This window comes from Peromyscus eremicus, chromosome 2 (genome assembly GCF_949786415.1).
Source record: "Peromyscus eremicus chromosome 2, PerEre_H2_v1, whole genome shotgun sequence".
NCBI classification, from domain to species: domain Eukaryota; kingdom Metazoa; phylum Chordata; class Mammalia; order Rodentia; family Cricetidae; genus Peromyscus; species Peromyscus eremicus.
The window spans coordinates 122452744-122473465 of record NC_081417.1 but is presented as its reverse complement, the minus strand read 5'-3'; the positions used below and the strand labels follow the sequence as shown (position 1 = coordinate 122473465).

Here is a 20722-nt window from a genome sequence, read left to right as displayed (position 1 = left end):
CTTTCCAGCCATGAAGCCCCTGGCGCCGAGCAGTGTTGCTTCAGCTGCTAGTACTTAATGTGCCTTTCCTTGGAACCATTTTCAGCTCCCGGGAGCAAGATGGTGCCGTAAGTGCTCCCTGCTCACCCCCTTGCCTTTCTGTGACTAGTAGGAGTTGTGTGCATGAAGACTGCGGCCCAATTTACCAACCTTCAAGGTTCACCAAATTGTGGACCCCAGGGCCCCATGGAGGGAGAGCGGATGGTGGGGGAGGAAAACAAGGAATTTTGCCGGGAAGGGGTCCAGCATGGTCTTGGCTGGCGCCGCGTTAGCCACAGCCCAGGACCCCAGGGTGGGAGAGGGAACGGAAAGGCACTTGCCCCTGGAAGGGTTGCAAAATCCTCTCGGGCAGTGGCTGGAAGGAGCCTTCGCGGCTGCCCTCAGGTGCGGGGGCCCGATTGGGGAGCGGCCCCACGGCGCAGGCTGGCAGGCAGTCGGACGTGGTGCGCCGCCGGAGGCACCCCGCCTGGCCGGTGCTGGGGGGCGTGGTGCGGCGGCCCGCCGGGGCGGAGAGGGGCCGGGGCGGCGGCGCGGGATCCCGGGAAGTGGGGCCTCGCCAAGCCCCGACGCCTTGGGCGCAGGCCCTCCCTCCCTCCCCGCGCCCGGCGGGACCCTGCGCCTGTGTCGGGAGAGGCCGGCGTCCGGCAGATGCACGCGGGGCGGGGGCCGGGGAGAGGCGGGGAGAGAGAACCCACAACAAAACTTGGCGTCGCTGCGCGCACGGCGCGACTTGAATGACAGCCGCCCGCGCCCGCGGAGCGCAGCCGACACCCGGGAGCCTGTTCCGCCCACGGCGCGGCGCGCAGCAGCAGGTAGGGGTGCGGGCGGACGGGTGGACCGGGGGACCACGGGCCATGGGCCGCGCCCGGGCAGCCCACTCTGACTTCCCGCAGTGTGCCCACCGCCGCTGCCGGGGACGGTCGCCCCATCCCGCCCTGTCCCGTGGACCCTGCGCAGGAACACGGTCGGGCACACACATACGGGGCAAGGGGTGGGGGCGACCCCTGCGGGATCGGGGGGCAGGGGGGCGCTTTTTCTACTCGATGTTCAGAGGCTGGTTCCCAGCCTTCGGGCTCCTCCCGCTGCGCACATCTGGAAAGAATCTGCGTGCGGGTGGGGAGGGGAGGTGGAGGCACACGGGCGGGTGACAGGGACTGTGGGGGCAGGTGGAACTGGGAAGGGGTCTGGATCTCTGCACTGAGAACTTGGGCCCAGGGCATCCCGCGACTTTCCACGTCAGTTCAGCAGGGGCTCCACTGAGTCCAACAACGACCTCTTTACAGACAGAAACAAGCACAGAAGGAGGCAAAAAATCAATCTCGAGGGTGCGTGGACAGGTGAGGCGCACAGACGAGCAAGGGACTTGGCTTCGTCTGCCTCGGTGCGGTCTAGCACAGCTCTGTACACTCTGGCCACAACCCCGCCGTCTGTCTAGGCTGCTACTTCCAGCGGGACAGAAAGGGGCAAGGCGAAAAGCACAGTCGTCCTAAGGTTGTGTGTGTCACAGAACCACCATCAGCCTGGGCGGGATAGGGGGTGGGGGATGGCACAGGGCCTGGGGATGCTCGAGTTGAAATACCTGACCTGCAGTCAGGTGGAAGAAGGGGGTGGGGTCGGCTTGGGGCTCCCGATCTGGGGCCTGGGTTGGGAGGCAGCAGCAGCCTAAGCTGCTGGAGTGTGCAGCAAGGGCTAGTGCCCTGGCCAGGATGCAGGCGTGCAGGAGGTGGCAGAAGGATGGGCATTAGCACCCAGAGAGTCTGCTGGGGAAGGTGAAACTGCGCTCTGCCAGGCACGAAGAGGCACTAGGGGTATGAGCTGGGAGGACCCCTGGGTGGGCCTTTCCTCCGCTCTCTCTTTTGCCCTGTGAAAACCAAAAACGATCAGATCCCCGGCTCACAGGGCACACACCACTGGGGAGGGCCTAGGCTGCCCTGGGAAACTCATCTATGGCTGCTCTGGGGCTTCTGCATCCTTCTGTATACTCTTGGAGCCCTGGGCCCAGTCTTCTGTGTGCAAGGTAAGGAGTGTCAGAGTCAATGACTTTGTGCACGGTGAAAGGGTACTCTTTGTCCCTTCTGTCTCAATCCCGGGTAGGAAGTGGCACCTGTAGGCTTGGTGGAGTCATATACAGAATGCTAATCATGACCTACTGGAACCCCGATGGCTCTCTGTCACCAATACCCTGCCATGGTGACTTGGCAACTCTTGGCAACCTGTGTCTCCATCCCTAATTTCTATTCTTTCCCCTCGTTAAACACATCTGCCTCTTTCCTGTCCCTACTTCACACCCTGCCCATGCTTCCCATCTGCCTGGAGGGCTTGCCTTTCCCTCTGTTCACTTGGGGAACTCCTACTCAGCCTTCAAGACCAGCTCAGGGCTATGGGCAGAAGTAAAACATTAGTTCTAGTCTTAAATTCATTTTATCCATCCATGCATCTATCCATCTATCTATCTATCTATCTATCTATCTATCTATCTATCTATCTATCTATCATGTGTGTTTGTATGCACATGCCACAGAGCATGTGTGGAAGTCAGAGGACAACTTGCCAGAATTGGTTGTCTCCTTCTACCCTACCTTGTGGGTCCTGGGGTTCCAACTCTCGTCATCAGACTTGGAGGCAGGAGCCTTTACTGGCTGAGCCATCAAGCCCTTGTTTTTCTTCTTCTTTTTAAAGACCCCTCCCCCTAAACAAGGTTTCCCTGTGTAGCCCTGGCTGTCCTGGAACTCCTTCTATAGACCAGGCTGACCTTGAGCTCAGACCTACCTGTCTCTACCTCCTGAGTGCTGGTATTAAAGGCATGCGCCACCACTGCCCGACTCTGACTTATTTTTAATTATGTGTCTGTGTGTGCAGGTGCTGGCAGAGGCCAGAGGTGTCAGAACTCCTGGAGCTGGGGTTACAGGTGGCTGTAAGCCATCCCAGGGAGTGCTGGGCTCAGGTCTTCTGCAAGTGGAGCACTGCTCTTAACAAACAGGTGAGCCATCGCCCCAGCTCCTGACTCTAGTCTACTATTATTTTTAACATACTAAGTTGTAAGGCAGGGAATCCAAACAGTTGATGGTGTAGGCCTTTCTCCTCTGCCTTTTCATAAATCCATTCAACACCCAGAATCAGGGGAGGCTCAGCCTAACCTTGAAGGACAAAGCCAAGACCTCTGGGGGGAGGGCTGCTGAGGAGTCTAAGATTTTGGGGGTGGGCAGCCGTGGGGGCCATTTGCACTTGAGTTTCCAGCTTGCAAATCAGGAGCATAGCTTATGACTATTCCTGGGCTTTTTTTTGCTCCAGCAAGCTATAGCTCAAAAGAGAGTGGGGACTCAGTGACTATGCGCTGAACCTGAGGGCAGGAGGTGATGCTGGGCTCTGCGCATCAGCTTCCAGCCATACCCATTCTTTCTACCTGGCTCTGGAATCTGGTCCTTGCTTTCCATTCCTGCACCAGCACTTCTGCCTCTTTATCCCCTGCACAGCCTTGCTCATGGCATCAGCTCCTTATCCTCCAGAAACGAGGCTGATGCTCCACCACGTAACCTGCCCTGGGCTGTGGCCATTGTGTCTGCTTGTGTCATTTTCGTCCCACCTGTCATGGACAGTCCAGTGAGCTTTGTGGAGTTTTCCACTTGGACTGTCTGGACCCCAGGCCTGCACACACACCGACCCTCTTTCGTTCTTGCCAGATGCTTGCCCATCAGAATGCCTAGTCTAGACTTCACTTGCTCTAGGAAGACGTCGATGACAAGGTTATGCTTTCTCTGAGTTCCTGTGAACTCTCCACCTTACTCTCTCACATCTCAGGTGACTCAGTTTACCTGACTCTAAAGTTTAATCAGTTTATCATCAGACTCAAAAGCAACACTGTCTAACAAATTTGATGTGAGCCACAAATGCAATGTTCTAGAAGCCATGTAAGAAAAATAAAATGAGAGGCCAGAGAGATGGCTCTGTGAGTAAAAACACCAGCTGTGCAAGTCCGACAACCTGAGTTCGATCCCCAGATGCACACGTCTGTAATCCCAGCACTCCTGTGGCAAGGTGGGAGGCGGAGGCAGAATTGTCTGGAAGCTCGATGCCCAGCTAGCATGGAGTGTGCAGTGCAGGCTGCCAACAAGAATGGAAGGAGAAGATGCACTCCTGACCTCCACATGCTCACCCTGGCATGCACGAGCCTGCGCGCACACACACACACACACACACACACTTTCTCTCCCTCTCTCTCTCTCTCTCTCTCTCTCTCTCTCTCTCTCTCTCTCTCTCACACACACACACACACACACACACACACACTTTCTCTCTCTCACACACACACATGATTTTTAATTTTTATATTTATTTTTTGGTTTTTCGAGACTTGGTTTTTCTGTGTAGTCCTGGCTGTCCTGGAACCCACTCTGTAGACCAGGCTGGCCTCAAACTCATAGAGATATGCCTACCCTTACCTCCCAAGTGCTGAGATTAAAGATGTGTGCCACCACTGCCTGGCCAATTTTTATTTTTTTAAAGACAGGGTCTTACTATATATCCCTGTCTGTCCTGGAACACTCTCTGTAGTCCAGGCTGGCCTTGACCTCACAGAGCTCTGCCTGCCTCTGCCTCCTGAGTGCTGGGATTAAAGGCATGCACCACCATGCCTAGAACAAATAATTTTTTAAAGTAAAGTAAGACAGGTAAACTTAATTTTGTTTAACCCAATATATTAAAAGTGTTATTTAACCATTATAAAATTAATGAGGAGCTCTATATCATTAGTATTAATGAGACGTTTCACATTCTTTTCTGCAGTGCCCTTAAAATCTATACACACACAGTGTGTTCTTTAGAGCATGTTTCAACGTGGGCTAGCACCGTACCTTAAGCGCTTCATAGGCACGTGTGGCAGCGAGTAGCTGCTGGAGTAGACAGGGCATCGTGAACCTCTTAGCCAGGAGCCTGCCCCAGGCTTCCTTGTAGGACCCCAATGCTCGGCCCCCACAAGAGCATCATGGGAAATGCAGAAGCCCTGAAGCTCAGCTCAGCCCCTTAACAGCTGTTACACTAGCCGATCCCAGGGGCCTCTGCTCTCTGATCTCTAAAGCAGTGAAGAAAACATTTTCAGTTTGGTTCAGAATGTTGATATAAATTATGTATTTGTACAGATAAGCCTGTGGATTTTTATGGAGACAAGCCAAAGGTGAGGGAAGAAAGCCAGCCTGTCCAGTGAGTACCTTGTATATGTGAGGACCAGCTCCTTCCCTGCATCTGTTCCCTGGCCTCCTGCTCTGAGTAAATTTGAGGCTCACTCCCCCCCCCCCAACTCCCCCTCCACCCGGCTGCTCTGGCCAGAAGACTGTGGAATCAGCTATGGGGGGAGGGGAGGCTAATGACCTGTAGAGGTGTGGCAGGGCAATGGAGGGCCAGGCTGCTGTCCGCATCACTCACTTCTGCTCACTAAGAGCTAGGTATCTACAGGGCTCTCTGACTCTGCCAGACTAGCGGGCTGGGGCTCAAGTCTGCTTAGGCCACATGGATTGTATGGTCAAGGGACCTGGCTGTTGCCCTCTTCTTCCTACCCTTTCCCTGGGATATCTCATCTTCCTAGGGACTCCTTATACTGCCACCTGGATCTGAGTGGGTAGTGGTTATGGTATCACCTACTCCAGACAGGACAGGCATGTGACCTACCTCACCTCTGTCTCCAGGGCCCAGGGCTGGGTGCAAGATGGGGCATCCGAGGCAGTAAGAGCACAAAGCAGTATCTAAAATAGTGCAGCATCTTCTACAGCCCATCTAGAGCAGATAGGTTGGGACCAACCAGACCAAGAAGTCTAAGTGGGTTCTAGACATGGTGTCTTAGTGTTTTTACTGCTGTGAAGAGACACCATGACCACGGCAGCTCTTATAAAGGAAAATGTTTCATTGCTGTGGCTTACAGTTTCAGAAGTTTAGTGCATTATCATCATGACAGGACATGGTGACGTGCAGGCAGACATGGTGCTGGAGAAGGAGCTGAGAGTTTTTCATCTTGATCCACAGGGAGCAGGAAGTGAGCTGTGTCACTGGGTGTAGCTTGAGCATATATGAGATCTCAAAGCCCACCCCCACAGTGACACATTTCCTTCTAGGCCACACCTACTGCAACAAGGCCATGCCTCCTAATAGCGCTGCTCTCTGTGGGCCACACATTCAAATACATGAGTCTATGGGGCAATACCTACTCAAACCACCACCTATGGGATGGGGTGGAGAGCAGATGCTAGAGTGGGTAATGAGGTGGTTGGGAGGTGGACCATGCTATGGAGCAGAGCAGTGGTTCTCAATCTGTGGGTTGAGAACCCTTTATGGGGTCAAACAAGCCTTTCACAAGGGTCACATATCGGATATCCTGCATATCAGATATTTACATTATGATTCATAACAGTAGCAAAGTTACAGTCACGAAGTAGCAACGAAAAAATTTTATGGTCACCATAACATGAGGAACTGTCTTAAAGGTCGAAGCCTTAGAAAGGTTGAGAACCACCGGAGTAATGGAAGGGAGAAATTCATTCATTTATTGATTTATTTAAATTTATTCATTTATTAAGCATTAGTGTGTGTACCTCATTGACCTCCCATGGAGTGCCCATGGAGGACACTTCCGTTATCATCTCTAGGACAGATGAGAAACTGAAGTTTAGGCTGTTTTGAAACTTTCCTGGAGTCACAGACTGGAGAGAGCCAGAGCAGGGCTCACAGCTCCAGCCATTGGTCTCCACATCTCACCCTTCAGCGTCACGGCCGCCAACTTCCCAGTTTCCCTGATCCTGCCATGACAAGCTCTGGTCAGACCCTTCTAGCTGCTGCTGTGGTTGCATTTCCTGAGGCAGTGGTAGGAGAGACCCAGCCTGGCTTGTGTGCCGTCCACTACTCCATTCTGGAGTGGACCTCGGAGCTTGGACACCCATCTGTACACCTCTTAGCCACTCAGTGGAACACCTTACTGGGCAGAGTCCTCCAAGCAGCAACAGCTGCTCCTGTCACCTGATGGGCATCAGATGCTCTGTGTCTGTTGTCATACTTTGTCCTGACAGGACTGTGAGTTTAGACAGCACCTGCCTGGTACAGGTGAGGAGGCCGAGGTGCAGTGAGGGTGCAGTGAGTTGGGGGAGGTGAGGCTTTCACTGGGGTCTGTGGGTCCTGGGATCAGTACCTCTCACTGCCGCCTGTTGCACCTCAACACACCCCAGAGACATGTCTGAGTCCTTGTGATGCTAAGCCCTGACCTTCGGGACCACCAGGACAATGGTAGCCAAGCATCATTCTTAGCCTGTACCCATCCCTACTGCGCTGGGGATTATCTGCAGGGGCAGTGGTCATGGGAGCGTGTCAGGTCCTGGTGAGGATAGCTGGGTGACTGAACACCTGGAGTGGGACTCATCGGGTCATAGGATGGCAGCAGCCTCAGCCACCTCTTTGCCTGGCTTTGGGGTCACTCAGACTGTACCCACATGCAGAGTTCTTCTCAGCTTAGGTGCTGTGACTTTTGTTCAACTATTGCTAAGCCCTGGCAAACTCCGACTCCACCCTCCCACACACGCTGTAACACTTGAGTTATTTCTTGGACAGGAAGTTGTTGACGGCACAAGAGAGGGGAGGGGCATTTGGGGCAGAAGGAACAGTAGTATGTGCAAAGGCTAGACGGGAGGGACCACTAGGTAATCCAGTGTAGCTCAGCTGGTGCCAGGACAGGGATCCTGGGATCCTGCGTGGAAGCTGGAGCAGTGTCACACCTGCTGGGGAGGGACAAGGGATTGCCACATTGTCTATGTCAGGACAGCGGGAGTTTAGCAAATTCCAGGTCCCGCCTTAGCTTCCCTTCTGTGAAAGAGGGGTGCACATTCCTCGGGGCCCAGGCTGGTGAGGGTTATAGGTGGTTTTGAAGCCCTGACTTGGGGCTTCAGGGCACTCCCATCACTCCAGAGGATGTCCCCTATGAGACAGGGTGGCAGTCATCAAGCTCTAAGGCGGCCGCTGTCTACGCCTAGGAGGGCCCTCTCATGACTTTAGTGGCCATAACTACATGCCCAATGCACGTGATCAGTGGCTCCCCTGGCACCGAGGTGGGCCTGAGCCGCTCCTCCCACAGGCACCATGGCCAGCAGCAGGGGCCTATCACTCCTGCTGCTGCTGCCACAGCTGCTCCTGGGCCCCGTGCTGGCCGTGAGGGCACCTGGGTTTGGCCGCAGTGGCACCCACAGCCTGAGCCCTGAGGAGAATGAATTTGTGGAGGAGGAGCAGCCTGTGCTAGTCCTGAGCCCCGAGGAGCCAGAACCTGGCCCAGCCACCATCGACTGTCCCCGAGATTGTGCCTGCTCCCAGGAAGGTGTTGTGGACTGCGGTGGCATTGACCTGCGTGAGTTTCCAGGCGACCTGCCCGAGCACACCAACCATCTGTCCCTGCAGGTGAGGTTGATGCTATTCCAGCAGTTGCCCCAGCTGCTGACTCCAAACCTTCAACATGGTTGCCCAGCTCCCTTCTTACCCAGAACCTCCAATTTCCACAGCCCCACCCCCTGCAGCCCCTGATTCAGGGTAGCAAGGCAGATCAGCCTCGTGAGCCCTGGTCCCACCCTTATGGTCCCAATGATGCCCTGGTTACAGAGCCCTGAGATGCAGCCTGCTGGTTCATGGAGGAGTCTGGGTTGTTCAGCTTGTAGAGTGAAAATGCCTCACCGTGGCCACAGAGTTGCCCAGCAGCTGAATACATAGGGCACCATGAACACCGTTACAGGACCAGGAGAGCCAGGACAAAGGGTCCAACTCCAGGAGGCAGTGGGCTCAGAGCATAGAACGAGAGTGCTGCCCCCTGCTGAGGCCCTCCAGACTGGACAGATGGATCCTGGGGCATCTAGGGCAGGCCTAGGGGAGGGGAGGAACTATGACATCTCTCCTGAGGAGAGCCAGCAAAGGCAGGAGATCTGCCTGTGGTCACTGGGGCGGGTGGGGAGGAGGCTAGGCAGGCAGTAAGTCAATAAGAGGAGAGGACAAATTGAAGACACTTCCTAACAGGCTCGTTTCCCCACCCAGTCACACACAGACTGTCTCATGTACCTGCTGTGGGTACCTCTGGTTCTGTGTGGGGGTGTTTGGTGTGTAGGAAGGACATGCATGGTCCCATTCTAACTTAGGTGCTCACAGTACATGGGTGAGACAGACAGACAGACAGACAGACGACAGACAGGTGAGTAGACAAAGAAAGTCAAATAGAGATGTAAGGTTTAGCGAGGTAGCAGTGGCCCACACCTTCATCCCAGCACTCGGGAGGCAGAGGCAGGCAGTGCTCTGTGAGTTCCAGGCCAGCCTGGGCTACAGAGTGAGTTCTAGGACAGCCAGGGCTACACAGAGAAACCCTGTCTTGAAAACCAGGAGGGAAGGAGGGGAAGAAAGAAGGAGGGAGGGGGGAGAGAGAGAGAGAGGGAGAGAGAGAGAGAGAGAGGGAGAGAGAGAGAGAGAGAGAGAGAGAGAGAACAAGAACTTACACTATGGGGTCCAGATCAGACCCTTCAGCCAGCCCAGGAGAGCTTTCCAGAGCACATGGTCAGAAACCTAGTATTCCGAGGGGAGTGGGGACTGCAGGGCCAAAGAGGGGAGCTAAGTGCCTTCTGTTCAGAGAACAGTTCCAGGTGCTGTCGCTTGGTGCAGGTCTGAGCCGTGGGTGATAGCTGCATGTGGGCTTTTTAAGAGTGGGACTCACACACGTTTGTGCCCACCGCTGTGCACTGTCTGCCTCAGGAGAGAATGCCAAGGCAGGTGCCCAAGAGAGGGTGCTCCTAGGGCCAAGGGTAGGTACGGAACCCCTCATGCACCCACCCCTGAATGGCTGCTGCCCCCCCCCTCCCCTCAGAACAACCAGCTGGAGAAGATCTACCCCGAGGAGCTGGCTCGGCTGCAGCGGCTGGAGACACTCAACCTTCAGAACAACCGCCTAACTTCCCGAGGTGAGGAGCCTGGACACTGGCCCAGGGGCCGGGGACACGGGACCTCAGAGGCCTGAGAGGCACAGTGGCCACGGGGAGAACTCACCCTGCAGACCCTGGGGTGAAGGGGAGCCCAGGCTTGGGTTGGGCTGGCAGGGGGGCTCTCTGATGTGGACCTGAGCCTGCTGTGGGTGTCTGAGACCCAGGAGGCGGGGCCTGGGGCATTGAGATCACAAGCTTCCTGGGACCTTGTCAGGGACTCTCCAATTTGCAAGGGCCCGAAAAATCCAAGAGCAACATTCTTAAGTTGTTTTTTTTCCCCTGAAGATGAATATAACACATAATTGGGATAGAACTTTCAGAAAACAAAGTGGAAGCGGGGGGGGGGGGAGGACGGGACGGGACGGGACACTATAATACTGCCACTTTGAATTAATCAATATTAAGATTTTGGTATTCTCCCTTCCCCGTTTTAAAAGAAAGCAGCTTTATTGATATGTGATTTATGTGCCCTAAGTGACCCAGTTTAAAAGTCCACTCCAATCTGATGTGTTTGGGTGAGTTTATGCAGTGTACAGCTGCCTCTGTGATCTGCAGCCCCTCTGTGATCTGCAGCCATTCATCTTAGATTTTTAAACCCACAGCAGATCTCCTGCAATCGCTTCGGCGGCCTGCTTTGTTTCACTTAGCAATTTGTTTCTGTTGCTAGAGCTCTATCTGGCTGTCACGTCACACTCCAGTGCAGGGTATTCCATGGAGACACAGCCCATGGTTTATGTAACTGTTCCTTCTCCTTTGACTTGGGCCAGTCCCAGCATCTGGGGGTCCTGGAGCAGGAACTGGATGTCAGAGGCCAGCTCAGGGCTGGAGAGGGGCCAGTCTAACTGATCTCCTCACAAGCCAGCGGTCAGAGGGGGACCAGGGGCGAGTCTTGCCCTGCACAGAGACTATCCCAGCTGGGCTGCACCTGCCCTGCACAGAACCAGGGGTACCCACAGCAGGTGGGGCTGAGATTGAAGAGGGGCCTCTGACCCCTCTGTAGCCATCCCCAGGGGAGCACCCCTTCCTGCCTCAAAGGGTTAGGCTAGGTCACTCAGTCCCCAGCAAGCACTTAGCTGCTCACTCCTATGCTTGGGCCACGTGAGAAGGAGAGAGAACACAGGACAGGACAAAGACTGGAACTGATTGGGAAGGGAGGGAGCTGCCTAGCAAGTGGGTGGTTTGCCTGCTCCCCTGTAGTATTTCCTTCATCTAGGGCTCTGACCTGTCCTTTAAAGGGCTCCCAGAGGAGGCGTTTGAGCATCTGACTAGCCTCAATTACCTGTACCTGGCCAACAACAAGGTGAGGGCCATGGGGGGTGGGCGGGCTTCCCTGGGATGGGCGGGCTTCCCTGCCCTCTTGGTTCTCTCGTCCCTTGAACTCTGGTTACTCTCCAGTGCCCTCTCTAGCCTGGCCTCTGGGTCCCCGTTGCCCTGGATGTTGAGAAGGGGACTCACACCATCCCCTGTAACCTAGAGCATGTCTGATAATGAAGCAGCCAAGGCCTTCAGCATGGATAGGTGGAGGGAGAGCCCCGCATGTCACACAGGCACTCAGAAGGCTTCTTGGAGGAGACGATACTTGAGCAAAGCAATGAAGGGCAGGCAGCTTCCAGCCTGAGCCCAGGGAAAGGCTGTGTCATTGAGGTGGCATGTTTCTGTAGTCCCCAGTACTCAGGGCTGAGGTAGGATCATTTAAGTCTGGGAATTTGGGACAAGCCTGGACACAAGGAGACATGTTTCAAAATGCATAGAGGTAAATAATAAACAGGAAGCTTGCATTCCCTCCACCTAGAGCAACTTTTCAAATCACACTATTTCTTCTGACCTCTAACCCCCTTCCTCATGAGCCCAGGAGCTCAGGAGTGTGGGGACAGGTGCAGGGGCCTCTGACTGTCAAGCTAAGGGCTGTGGGGAGCTGGGCACACTTTTTTTTAAAATCAAACGATGGAACAGGTTTCTGCATTAGCAAAGTGGCTTTGGTGTCAGGGAAGAACAGGGAAGGGAAGCTGACTAGCACCCAGTGGCAGGGTGCAGAGCTAGCCTCTACTGGTCTTTCTGCCGTCTCTTTTCTTTCCAGCTAACATTGGCACCCCGATTCCTGCCAAACGCCCTGATCAGTGTGGACTTCGCTGCCAATTATCTCACGAAGATCTACGGACTCACCTTTGGCCAAAAGCCAAATCTGAGGTCAGAAGTCAGAGGGATGATCCTGGGTGTGTGGGAATGTATGTGTGTCGGAGAGTGTGGAGGATTTTGGGGAAACAAGGAGGAGACACAGGCAGGCCCTGAGAGGGGGTTTGCTGTGCTGTGGGCTATGGGCTGTGCTCAGGGGTGGAGGAGGCACACCCAGGGCCTAGAGGAGCTCAGGATCCAGAGGGCTGAGACCTGAGGGATGAGGAGGTCTCCGTCCAGTAAATGAGGAATGAGAACTTACGTATGGGAGTGGTGGGGTCTGGGAGGAAAGAGCAGCTTCCATCAGGTGGAGCTGCCCTTCTTTGAACTTGCTTAAGGAGGTATGACCACTCCCAGGACCCCCCACACTGGACTTCAGATGGAGGAGTCTGGGCTGGGACCAGGAAGACCTGTTTCTGCCGCTAATTTATGTGGTGACTTCGGGCTGGGTGCTGAGCCTGTCCCTGCTCCTGCCCCTGACCAGAGAGGGGCTTCTGAAGCTCTTTAACTCTGCATCCCTGGGTTAAGATGATAGAAAAGTGCCCCGGGCCCTGCTCTCAGCTTGAGTAAGACTTGGAAGGTACACAGCAAAGCTGGCCTAGGGCGGGGAGCCCAGGTGGGGTGAGGACTGTACCTCAATCCCGCAGGTCTGTGTACCTGCACAACAACAAGCTAGCAGATGCCGGGCTGCCGGACAACATGTTCAATGGCTCCAGCAACGTCGAGATCCTCATCCTGTCCAGCAACTTCCTGCGCCACGTGCCCAAACACCTGCCACCTGCCCTATACAAGTTGCATCTCAAGGTGGGGAGCAGAGAGGGCCCATGGGGGTAGAGGCAGACCCTTGGCCAGACACAGAACTGCTGAGGGAGAAGCACGGCCCAGTTGAGTGTGGGGATGCCGAGTGAGTCTGAGAGTACATTGCAGGAGTATTCGCTGTCTGGGGGGGTAGGCGGACGTCTGGGCGCCTTGACCGTCAGTGTGGGTTTGAGGGGGCTATCAGCACACCCAGATGCTGCAGATCTGACTCCCCTCTTGGTACACCTCTCCCAGGCCTGGATCTTGCCCCTGCCTCTCACTTTGCCCCTCCCTCCCTTTCCTTCTAGAACAACAAGCTAGAGAAGATCCCCCCTGGGGCCTTCAGTGAGCTGAGCAACCTACGAGAGCTGTACTTGCAAAACAACTACCTGACCGATGAAGGCCTGGACAATGAGACCTTCTGGTGGGTCCCTGTATCACCGCATCCTCCTCATCACCATGGCACCTGGCAGGCTCAGCTGCTCCCAGCTGGGCACAGTCACGTGTCTACTTTCCTTGGCTGCTTTCCCTGGAGAAGACACTTTGGGGCTTGTGTCATTTGCCATTTCTGTCTCTGGGAAGAAGTCAAAGTGTATAGATAAGGCCTGCTGAGATGGCAGATGTGGGATGTGGGCTCCTGCTTAGCATCTCAGTCCCCTCCTTTCTCCAGGAAGCTCTCCAGCCTGGAGTACCTGGACCTGTCCAGCAACAACCTGTCACGGGTCCCCGCTGGCCTTCCCCGCAGCCTGGTCCTGCTGCACCTGGAGAAGAACGTCATCCAGAGCGTAGACGCTGATGTGCTGACACCCATCCGCAGCCTTGAGTATCTACTGCTGCACAGCAACCAGCTGCGGGCTGAGGGCATCCACCCATTGGCATTCCAGGGCCTCAAGCGGCTGCACACAGTGCACCTCTACAACAATGCGCTGCAGCGCGTGCCCAGTGGCCTGCCCCGCCGAGTTCGGACCCTCATGATCCTGCACAACCAGATCACAGGCATCGGCCGTGAGGACTTCGCCACCACCTACTTCCTGGAAGAGCTCAACCTCAGCTATAACCGCATCACCAGCCCGCAGATGCACCGGGATGCCTTCCGCAAGCTGCGCCTGCTGCGCTCCCTGGACCTGTCTGGCAATCGCCTGCAAACCCTGCCTCCGGGCCTGCCTAGAAATGTACACGTGCTGAAGGTCAAGCGTAATGAGTTGGCCGCCCTGGCACGCGGGGCACTGGCTGGCATGGCCCAGCTACGGGAACTCTACCTCACAGGAAACCGACTGCGTAGCCGGGCCCTGGGGCCCCGTGCCTGGGTGGACCTTGCTGGTCTGCAGGTACTAAAGGACTGGGCCACTCAGGGGCACAGGGAGAAGAGAGGATGGTAGGTCTGCCCTGAGCCTACCTAGCTACTGGGATGAGGGACAGTTGTGCCAGGAGCCAGGTTCCTGTGGGTTAGCCAGACTGAGCTGATTCACAGTTAGAGACCTGCCGGGGAGGCTGACCTTAGGGTAGGAGGGTCGTGACCATGCAGTCCAACCTACCTATGGGGCAAAAGCGAAGGGCAGAGTGAACACAGGAGCCCGTGTTTAGGGTGACCGGGCCTTGTCACCACAGGCAGACCCTGGCTTGAGAAGGGTGGTGGAGATAAGTGATAGTCATGGACCAGGTCAGGGTCCCTAGTTCAGGAGGATTGGGGGCAGTTTGGGCAACATGGGCCCAGCATCCTGAAGCACAGAAGTAGGTGCTTGCAGAAGGCTGGGCCTTGACCTTGGAGGTTGGGGTGTTGTTGATCTTCCCAGCCAGCTGAGGGCCAGGATGGGACAGCTGCTCAAGGCACTCTGGGGCCAACCAATGGGCATGGCTGCTATGGCTATGTGGGGATATCCCCAAACCTCTCTGGGGACAAGAACCTCCCATGTGAGGAGAGCAGTGAGTAGGTGAAATTCATTGGAACACCAAAGAGGGGCCAAGCCTGCCACAGCAGCTCTGTTCCCCTCCCAGAGCCTGCCTTCATGACAGAAGCTGAGAACCTCCACCCTGTCCCTTCTCCCTCAGACCTCCTCAGGGCCTGCTCTAGTCTCTCGGGGCTCTGCTTGGACGCCAGTTCTGAGGTCTTTCTCTGCATTGTTTTTCTTTAGAAGCTTCATCTGCCAGGCCTTGGGGCCCGTGGGTTGTCAGTTGCCTGTATTCTGGGTAGAAGGAGAGGCCCACGTTTTAGTCTGACGTGCTCACCACCGGCTGTGGTGGTGGGAATTGCCATCAGGACTGGGGTGTCTTCACAGAATACTGGGGAGAAGTGGGGGCAGAGAGAGTCCAGGAGGACCCTGAGTTGGACAGTGTGATGGTTGAGGCAGCTGGTTCTGCATGGTCTCTCCTCACCCTGGCCACCCTGCTGAGGGCCACACCGGACTCCAGCCTCTGTGCTGCCTTCAAGCTGTTCCTCGGGAGCTCAGTCTTGATCCCAGGTCTCCCCACCTGCTCCCTCTCGTTACCTTTTCTAACTCACTCAGGGGGAAGGGCCACACCCACCCAGGGCACCTTGTAAGCTGCCTGGGCATACTTCTTGTCTCTGTTGCCTGCCTCGGGCAGCCTGACAAGCCCCTACCCCAAAGACAGAGCTCTCTGTTTAGGTTGCTCATGCCCCAGGCCAAGCCACCCTGTTTCTCAACCGGACCTCAGCGTCCTGGGATCTCACCGCTCCCGTACTTGAAGCACCTGCGCACACACACACTCCTATATAATCTTCTATAGCTCCCGCTTCGTTGAGGTCCCTGGCCGGATTCCCTGCTGTGGTTTTCAAGGCTCCCTCTGCTCCTGCTCAGGCACACCAGCCCCTCTACTGGATGCACTCTGCCTGCCTTGCTTCCTGGAGACATCTATTCCTTTGTTCCTTCATTCATCCTGGAAGAGTCCCCATATTGTACTAGACACAGTTCCAGAACTGGGGATCCCGCGAGAAATAAGAGGGGGGCACCACCCTTGTTAGAATATACCTAGGACTCAGCCTGAGTGTCACCTTGCCTAGGAAACATCCTTACCCGTTAGCAGGGTCAGGCAGGCCAGGCTGAGCCTCAGCCTGGGTATCTGGTGAGCAAGCAGGGATTCTCTCTCACACGGAGGGTCTTTTGACAGGCAACTGCTCCTTTTCCCTCAAATCCACCCTGTGCTAATGTCCTGGAAAGCCTTTCCTGGCTTGAAGCTGGATGAGGCCTTTGCCTGCTCCCTCTTTACAGCCAAGCCCGTGGCTTGTTTTGTGGAGCTCTGGTCCATCTCCACAGCCTGTCTGTCTTCTGAGAGTGGAGACAGTGTCTCATGGAGTCCATGTCCCCAGCACCCATGGGCGCCAACCATCTCTGGAATGAATGAGGGAATGGTAAAGGCGAGGGTGGGGAGGGTCCCAACGGCTGTGGAGACAACATGAGAAACAGGAGGAGGAAACAGAGTTGGAAATTTTGGACTCCGCTGCAGTCCTGATGCAGGCTTACCAAGCTGTGTGAGATCTGGCCGATGACCCGAATCCCAGCCTGCCAGGGCAACGAAGGAGCTCAAAGATCATGTAGTCCTGTCCCAGGGCAGCACTAGTGTGGGTCTGGAGAAGGTGCATTGGCGCTTTGAGGGGCAGCAAGGGTGACCACAGAGCCAGTGTGTGCCAGCTCCCCTGCCCCACTTCCCTGGCTATGGCTCCTGGGCTCCAGGCATGAGGTGATCTGAGCCTGCCCAGCCTGGGACCTGCTTGTGTCAGGATTTCTACAAGCCTTGTGCCTACTCTCCAGGCCCCTGCACGTGTGACCTGCACACGTGGATCCTGGCGGGTCTAGTCTGATGGAAGTGACAGGTGGATTAAAGAGGAAATGCTATGACATGCAGGCAGCTGGGCCATGACTCCATGCGCAAAGGCGGAAAGGGCTGGGTAGGGGCTACACCAATGAGAACAAATGGAGTCTGGCACAGCGTGTTCCAGCCTCTTAGAGATGGATTAACCTAGCTAAGCCGTTTCCCCACCTGGAAAACATGGATTGTTACCCCCACCCCACTGGGGGTTCTCATTAGATGTCAATAGACTACGGCTTGGTGGGAGTCTGTAAGCTGTTAAGTGCTGTGCACAGACGGGAGTCCTTGACTCCTCTGCTCGCCTCTGCAGCTGCTGGACATCGCTGGGAACCAACTCACAGAGATCCCCCAGGGACTCCCCCCATCGCTTGAGTACCTGTACCTGCAGAATAACAAGATCAGCTCTGTTCCTGCCAACGCTTTTGACTCCACTCCCAACCTCAAGGGGATCTTTCTCAGGTAGGAAGTCCCTGAAGCCCCCACTTGTACCCACCCCCTACACATCTAACAGTAGATGGGCAGTTGAGACGGGGGGGGGGGGGACACGTAGCTTGCAGGAAGAGTGTGAGCAGAGCTCTGGCAGGCCTGCGGTGGCTCATAGGTTTGCTAGTGGGCATCAGAAACATTAATGACTAGTGTAGGGGGTGTTGAGGTGTAAGTAGTATGGGAGGAGGCCCAGAGAGCATCTTGCTAACCCGCAGCTGTGAAGACACAGGTGACTGCTATGTTCACAGCCAGCCAGGTGGGGCTCAGGGTCAGACCAAGAACGCAGATGCCTAGGTCCCACTGGGCTCTGGGGTTGGGACTTCAGGGAACTCAGACCCCACAGACTATGACTTCTTCTCAACCCCTCCCACACCCCACTCGACCCGACCCCCCCAAATCAGAGAGCAGACAGAACAGAAGGTAGCAGAAGGCCCAGGGTGGTGACACCGGGGTGGTGTGACTCAGGCTTCTGAGCAGAGTTGAGGCACTGTTGGGCCTAAAGTCAGGACTGAGTACATCCCTTACCAGCTCAGCCACGGCCTTGCCTGGGTACCAGTCAGATCTTGGGGTTAGTACCAGAGGGCAGCAGAGGCATGCCACTCCCATGGCTGCCCCTCTATGGATGAAGTAAGAGTGTGCGGAGCGGGAGGCTTCTCTTGCCCTGTAGATGACAATCGTCTGCTGGTCCCTTCCTCCAAGCTGTCAGTGTCCCAGCAGGTCTGCTTGCCATGGTGTACCGTGCTTCTTCGTCCTCCACCTTTACAACTTGCTGCGCCGTTTCCCAGACACCCACTTCCTGCCCTCTTCCCTTCTGAGCTGGGCAGGCATGAGGGCATCAGCCTGGGCTCCTGACACTGACCCACGGACCACCACTCAGATTCAACAAGCTGGCCGTGGGCTCCGTGGTGGAAAGCGCCTTCCGGAGGCTGAAACACCTGCAGGTCCTGGACATTGAAGGCAACTTTGAGTTTGGTGGCACTTCCAAGGACCGGGGCCACACAGATGAGGAAGAGGAAGAAGAGGAGGAGGAAGAGGAGGAGGAAGAAGAGGAAACAGGATCATAACAAAGTGACACAGATCTGACCCAGGTGGGTGGTCTGTGTGGTATGATGCTCACCTCTCCCCACACTGTCCCTGACCCATCCTCACCCTGTCCTCTAGTCTGTCCCTTCATTTTGAACATCTGTCAGTTTTGTGTGTAGGATTGCACCGTGGGAGAGGTTAGTGTGTGTGGCAGGGCACCCACGGAAGCCAGTTTGTGCCGAGGCATTCTAACACAGGGAGATGAATACTGTACTGGGAGCTACCCTGGGGTGCAGAGATGCCTGAGCTGGAGATGGGGGTGTAGTCACTGTAGGCCTTGAGATGGGTATAGACACTGAGGGGGTTAGAAGAGCTTGTCCAGGGTAGAGAGGGAGAGGGTAGCCCTATTGGCCCCGGACACAGTTAACGTACAGGGAGTTTGCACACACAAGCATCTACACATGTGTACATGCATGCATACATACTTTACTCCAGGACACAGTTACAGGCAATAACATGTACATATCTGTGTGAACAAGTATGCATAGAGGTATGGGTGCCCATTCACACAGGCTTACATGTGTACACACATACCTAGTCCATGCAGGGGCTTCTCTGGAAGCAGGGGACTCAAGCGCTAAGAGCCTGAGAGGGGGTGGGCTCTGCCGAGCCTAACTGCATGTGTCTACAGAGTCCCTGTGGCTTCTGAGAGAACAACTGAGAGAGAGAGGTGGGGTGGGGAGAATGACTGGGAAGTCAGGGGACATACCTGCTCTGGGGGGGTAAGAGCTGAGGGGCAGTAGAGGGGAGGCCACGTGAAACTCACGAAGGCCCACTCTGCTTGGTTTCCTTTTGGCACAGGTGACGTGGATGCTCGTGGGATATGCTGTGGAGGGAGGAGAGGGGGCAGGAGGGCTGCTGGAGGGAATTGCAGGAGCCTGGTGATCGTCCGACTGTGGAAGGAGGGCCAGGGAGCTGAGTGGCTGCAGTCCTAGGCAGGCTAGTGGCTTTGATGGCTGGATCTGAAGTCACATCAGCCTAAGATCATCTGTCCATGCAGGGGAAGACGCCAAGCAGAGAATTGGATTCATCCGTGGTGGACTTTTTGGTTAGGGTTGTGGGACCAGGAAGACAGGGAACAAAGAAATGGGATAGATTAACAGTCTCTGTCCTGGGGGCCAGGCTTGGGAAGGGGGAGGGGCAGGTGGAAGTGTTGGGAGCAGAGATGTGGGGAGGGTGTGGAAACCTGGGCAGGTGATGGGGGTGTCCAGGCAGAGAGCAGTGGTCAGAGGGATATGTAAGGTTAATTAGGACTTCAGAGAACGTGTTAGGGGTTATGAGGCCAGGGGGCCATGCAAGGAGGCTGCTGGTCATGGCCACAGTTAGGATGTTGACTTGAAGTAGGGCCTGGAGCTGAGAGGAACTGGTGGTGGGGGTTGGGGGTGGTGGTGATGGATGATGACAGCTGTGAGGATGGATGATGGGGACAAGGTATCCACTAATGATAGAGAGCAGGATGCATGACAGGGTTGTGAGCATGGAGGGGCAGCCCCAGCTCCCAGGGCCAGCTATGGAGGTGGAGTCCTTGCCCTAAGGTACTGTCCTTAAAAGCCAAGGTCAGCAGGAAGGGGTGATTGCTATTCCATGAGGACCCTCTGGCTCTCGGGGGAAGGGCTGTGGAGTTCTGGGGTTAGGGAGAATCTTCCCCCTTTGTGGAATGTTGGCCATAGTCAAGTGGAATGCTGGGAGAAGTCCCAGAGAGTTCTGGATTCCAGCTGGGCACCTCCTGGTTCGAGACTCCCAGGGGCGCCTCGTCATTCCCACTCACAGTAGCCTGGCTTCCCAAACCCGCTCGCTCTGAGTCATTCCACCCAGAGCGGTTTGTGCTAGCCCTGACTCTCCAACATGTTCCACAGGACGATGGACCACCGGACTCCCTTCTGCAGCCCAGGCCTGTGCCCCGTGAGCGCCCCCTTCTGACACACCCAGCGCTGAGCCCAAGGGGCATCCGAATGCCAGAGGCTGAACACAGTCTCGTGTCCCACCTCTTCCTGTAATGTGTTACACGTGCAGACCCCACACCCCCAGCCTGGCCACACAGATAGCCAGCTGCACATGACCCTCCAAGCTGGCTGTCTGCAGTCTCACACCAACACACACACACACACACACACACACACACACACGCTCTGACCTCTGAACCCACACTGGCCTGGTGTACTCAGGCAGCTACTCTGTCCCCACTTCACACACACACACACACACACACAGAGTGACCTACGCCACCAAAAGCTCTTGCTTCTGGCCAGCTCTGGTCATCACAGTAGGCCATGTGCCTTGTCCACTGTTCTCTCCCTTGGGGACTCGGGGTTGTCTCCTTCCTCTGTGGCCAGGTGCTTTCT

At 55.7% G+C, this 20722-nt stretch overlaps 1 protein-coding gene across 1 annotated transcript; it reads left to right on the top strand.

Annotated features, from left to right (window-relative positions):
- Positions 1 to 741: 741 nt before the first annotated feature.
- Positions 742 to 20493, top strand: Podn (podocan). The gene is made up of 13 exons (XM_059254664.1): positions 742 to 851; positions 2899 to 3019; positions 5175 to 5235; positions 8144 to 8460; positions 9902 to 9995; positions 11252 to 11316; positions 12094 to 12203; positions 12836 to 12992; positions 13295 to 13410; positions 13657 to 14314; positions 17122 to 17270; positions 18175 to 18385; positions 20237 to 20493. Exons 4-12 carry the CDS (start codon positions 8149 to 8151, stop codon positions 18359 to 18361), a joined length of 1848 nt encoding a protein of 615 aa, XP_059110647.1. The 5' UTR covers positions 742 to 851; positions 2899 to 3019; positions 5175 to 5235; positions 8144 to 8148; the 3' UTR covers positions 18362 to 18385; positions 20237 to 20493.
- Positions 20494 to 20722: the final 229 nt, after the last annotated feature.

Bases quoted from the DNA above. Each gene is read 5' to 3' on its own strand.
- Podn (XM_059254664.1), top strand. From the start codon at position 8,149: ATGGCCAGCAGCAGGGGCCTATCACTCCTGCTGCTGCTGCCACAGCTG. The intron at 12,993-13,294 runs GTGGGGAGCAGA...CTTTCCTTCTAG, and splicing joins TATACAAGTTGCATCTCAAG to AACAACAAGCTAGAGAAGAT. The intron at 13,411-13,656 runs GTGGGTCCCTGT...TCCTTTCTCCAG, and splicing joins CTGGACAATGAGACCTTCTG to GAAGCTCTCCAGCCTGGAGT.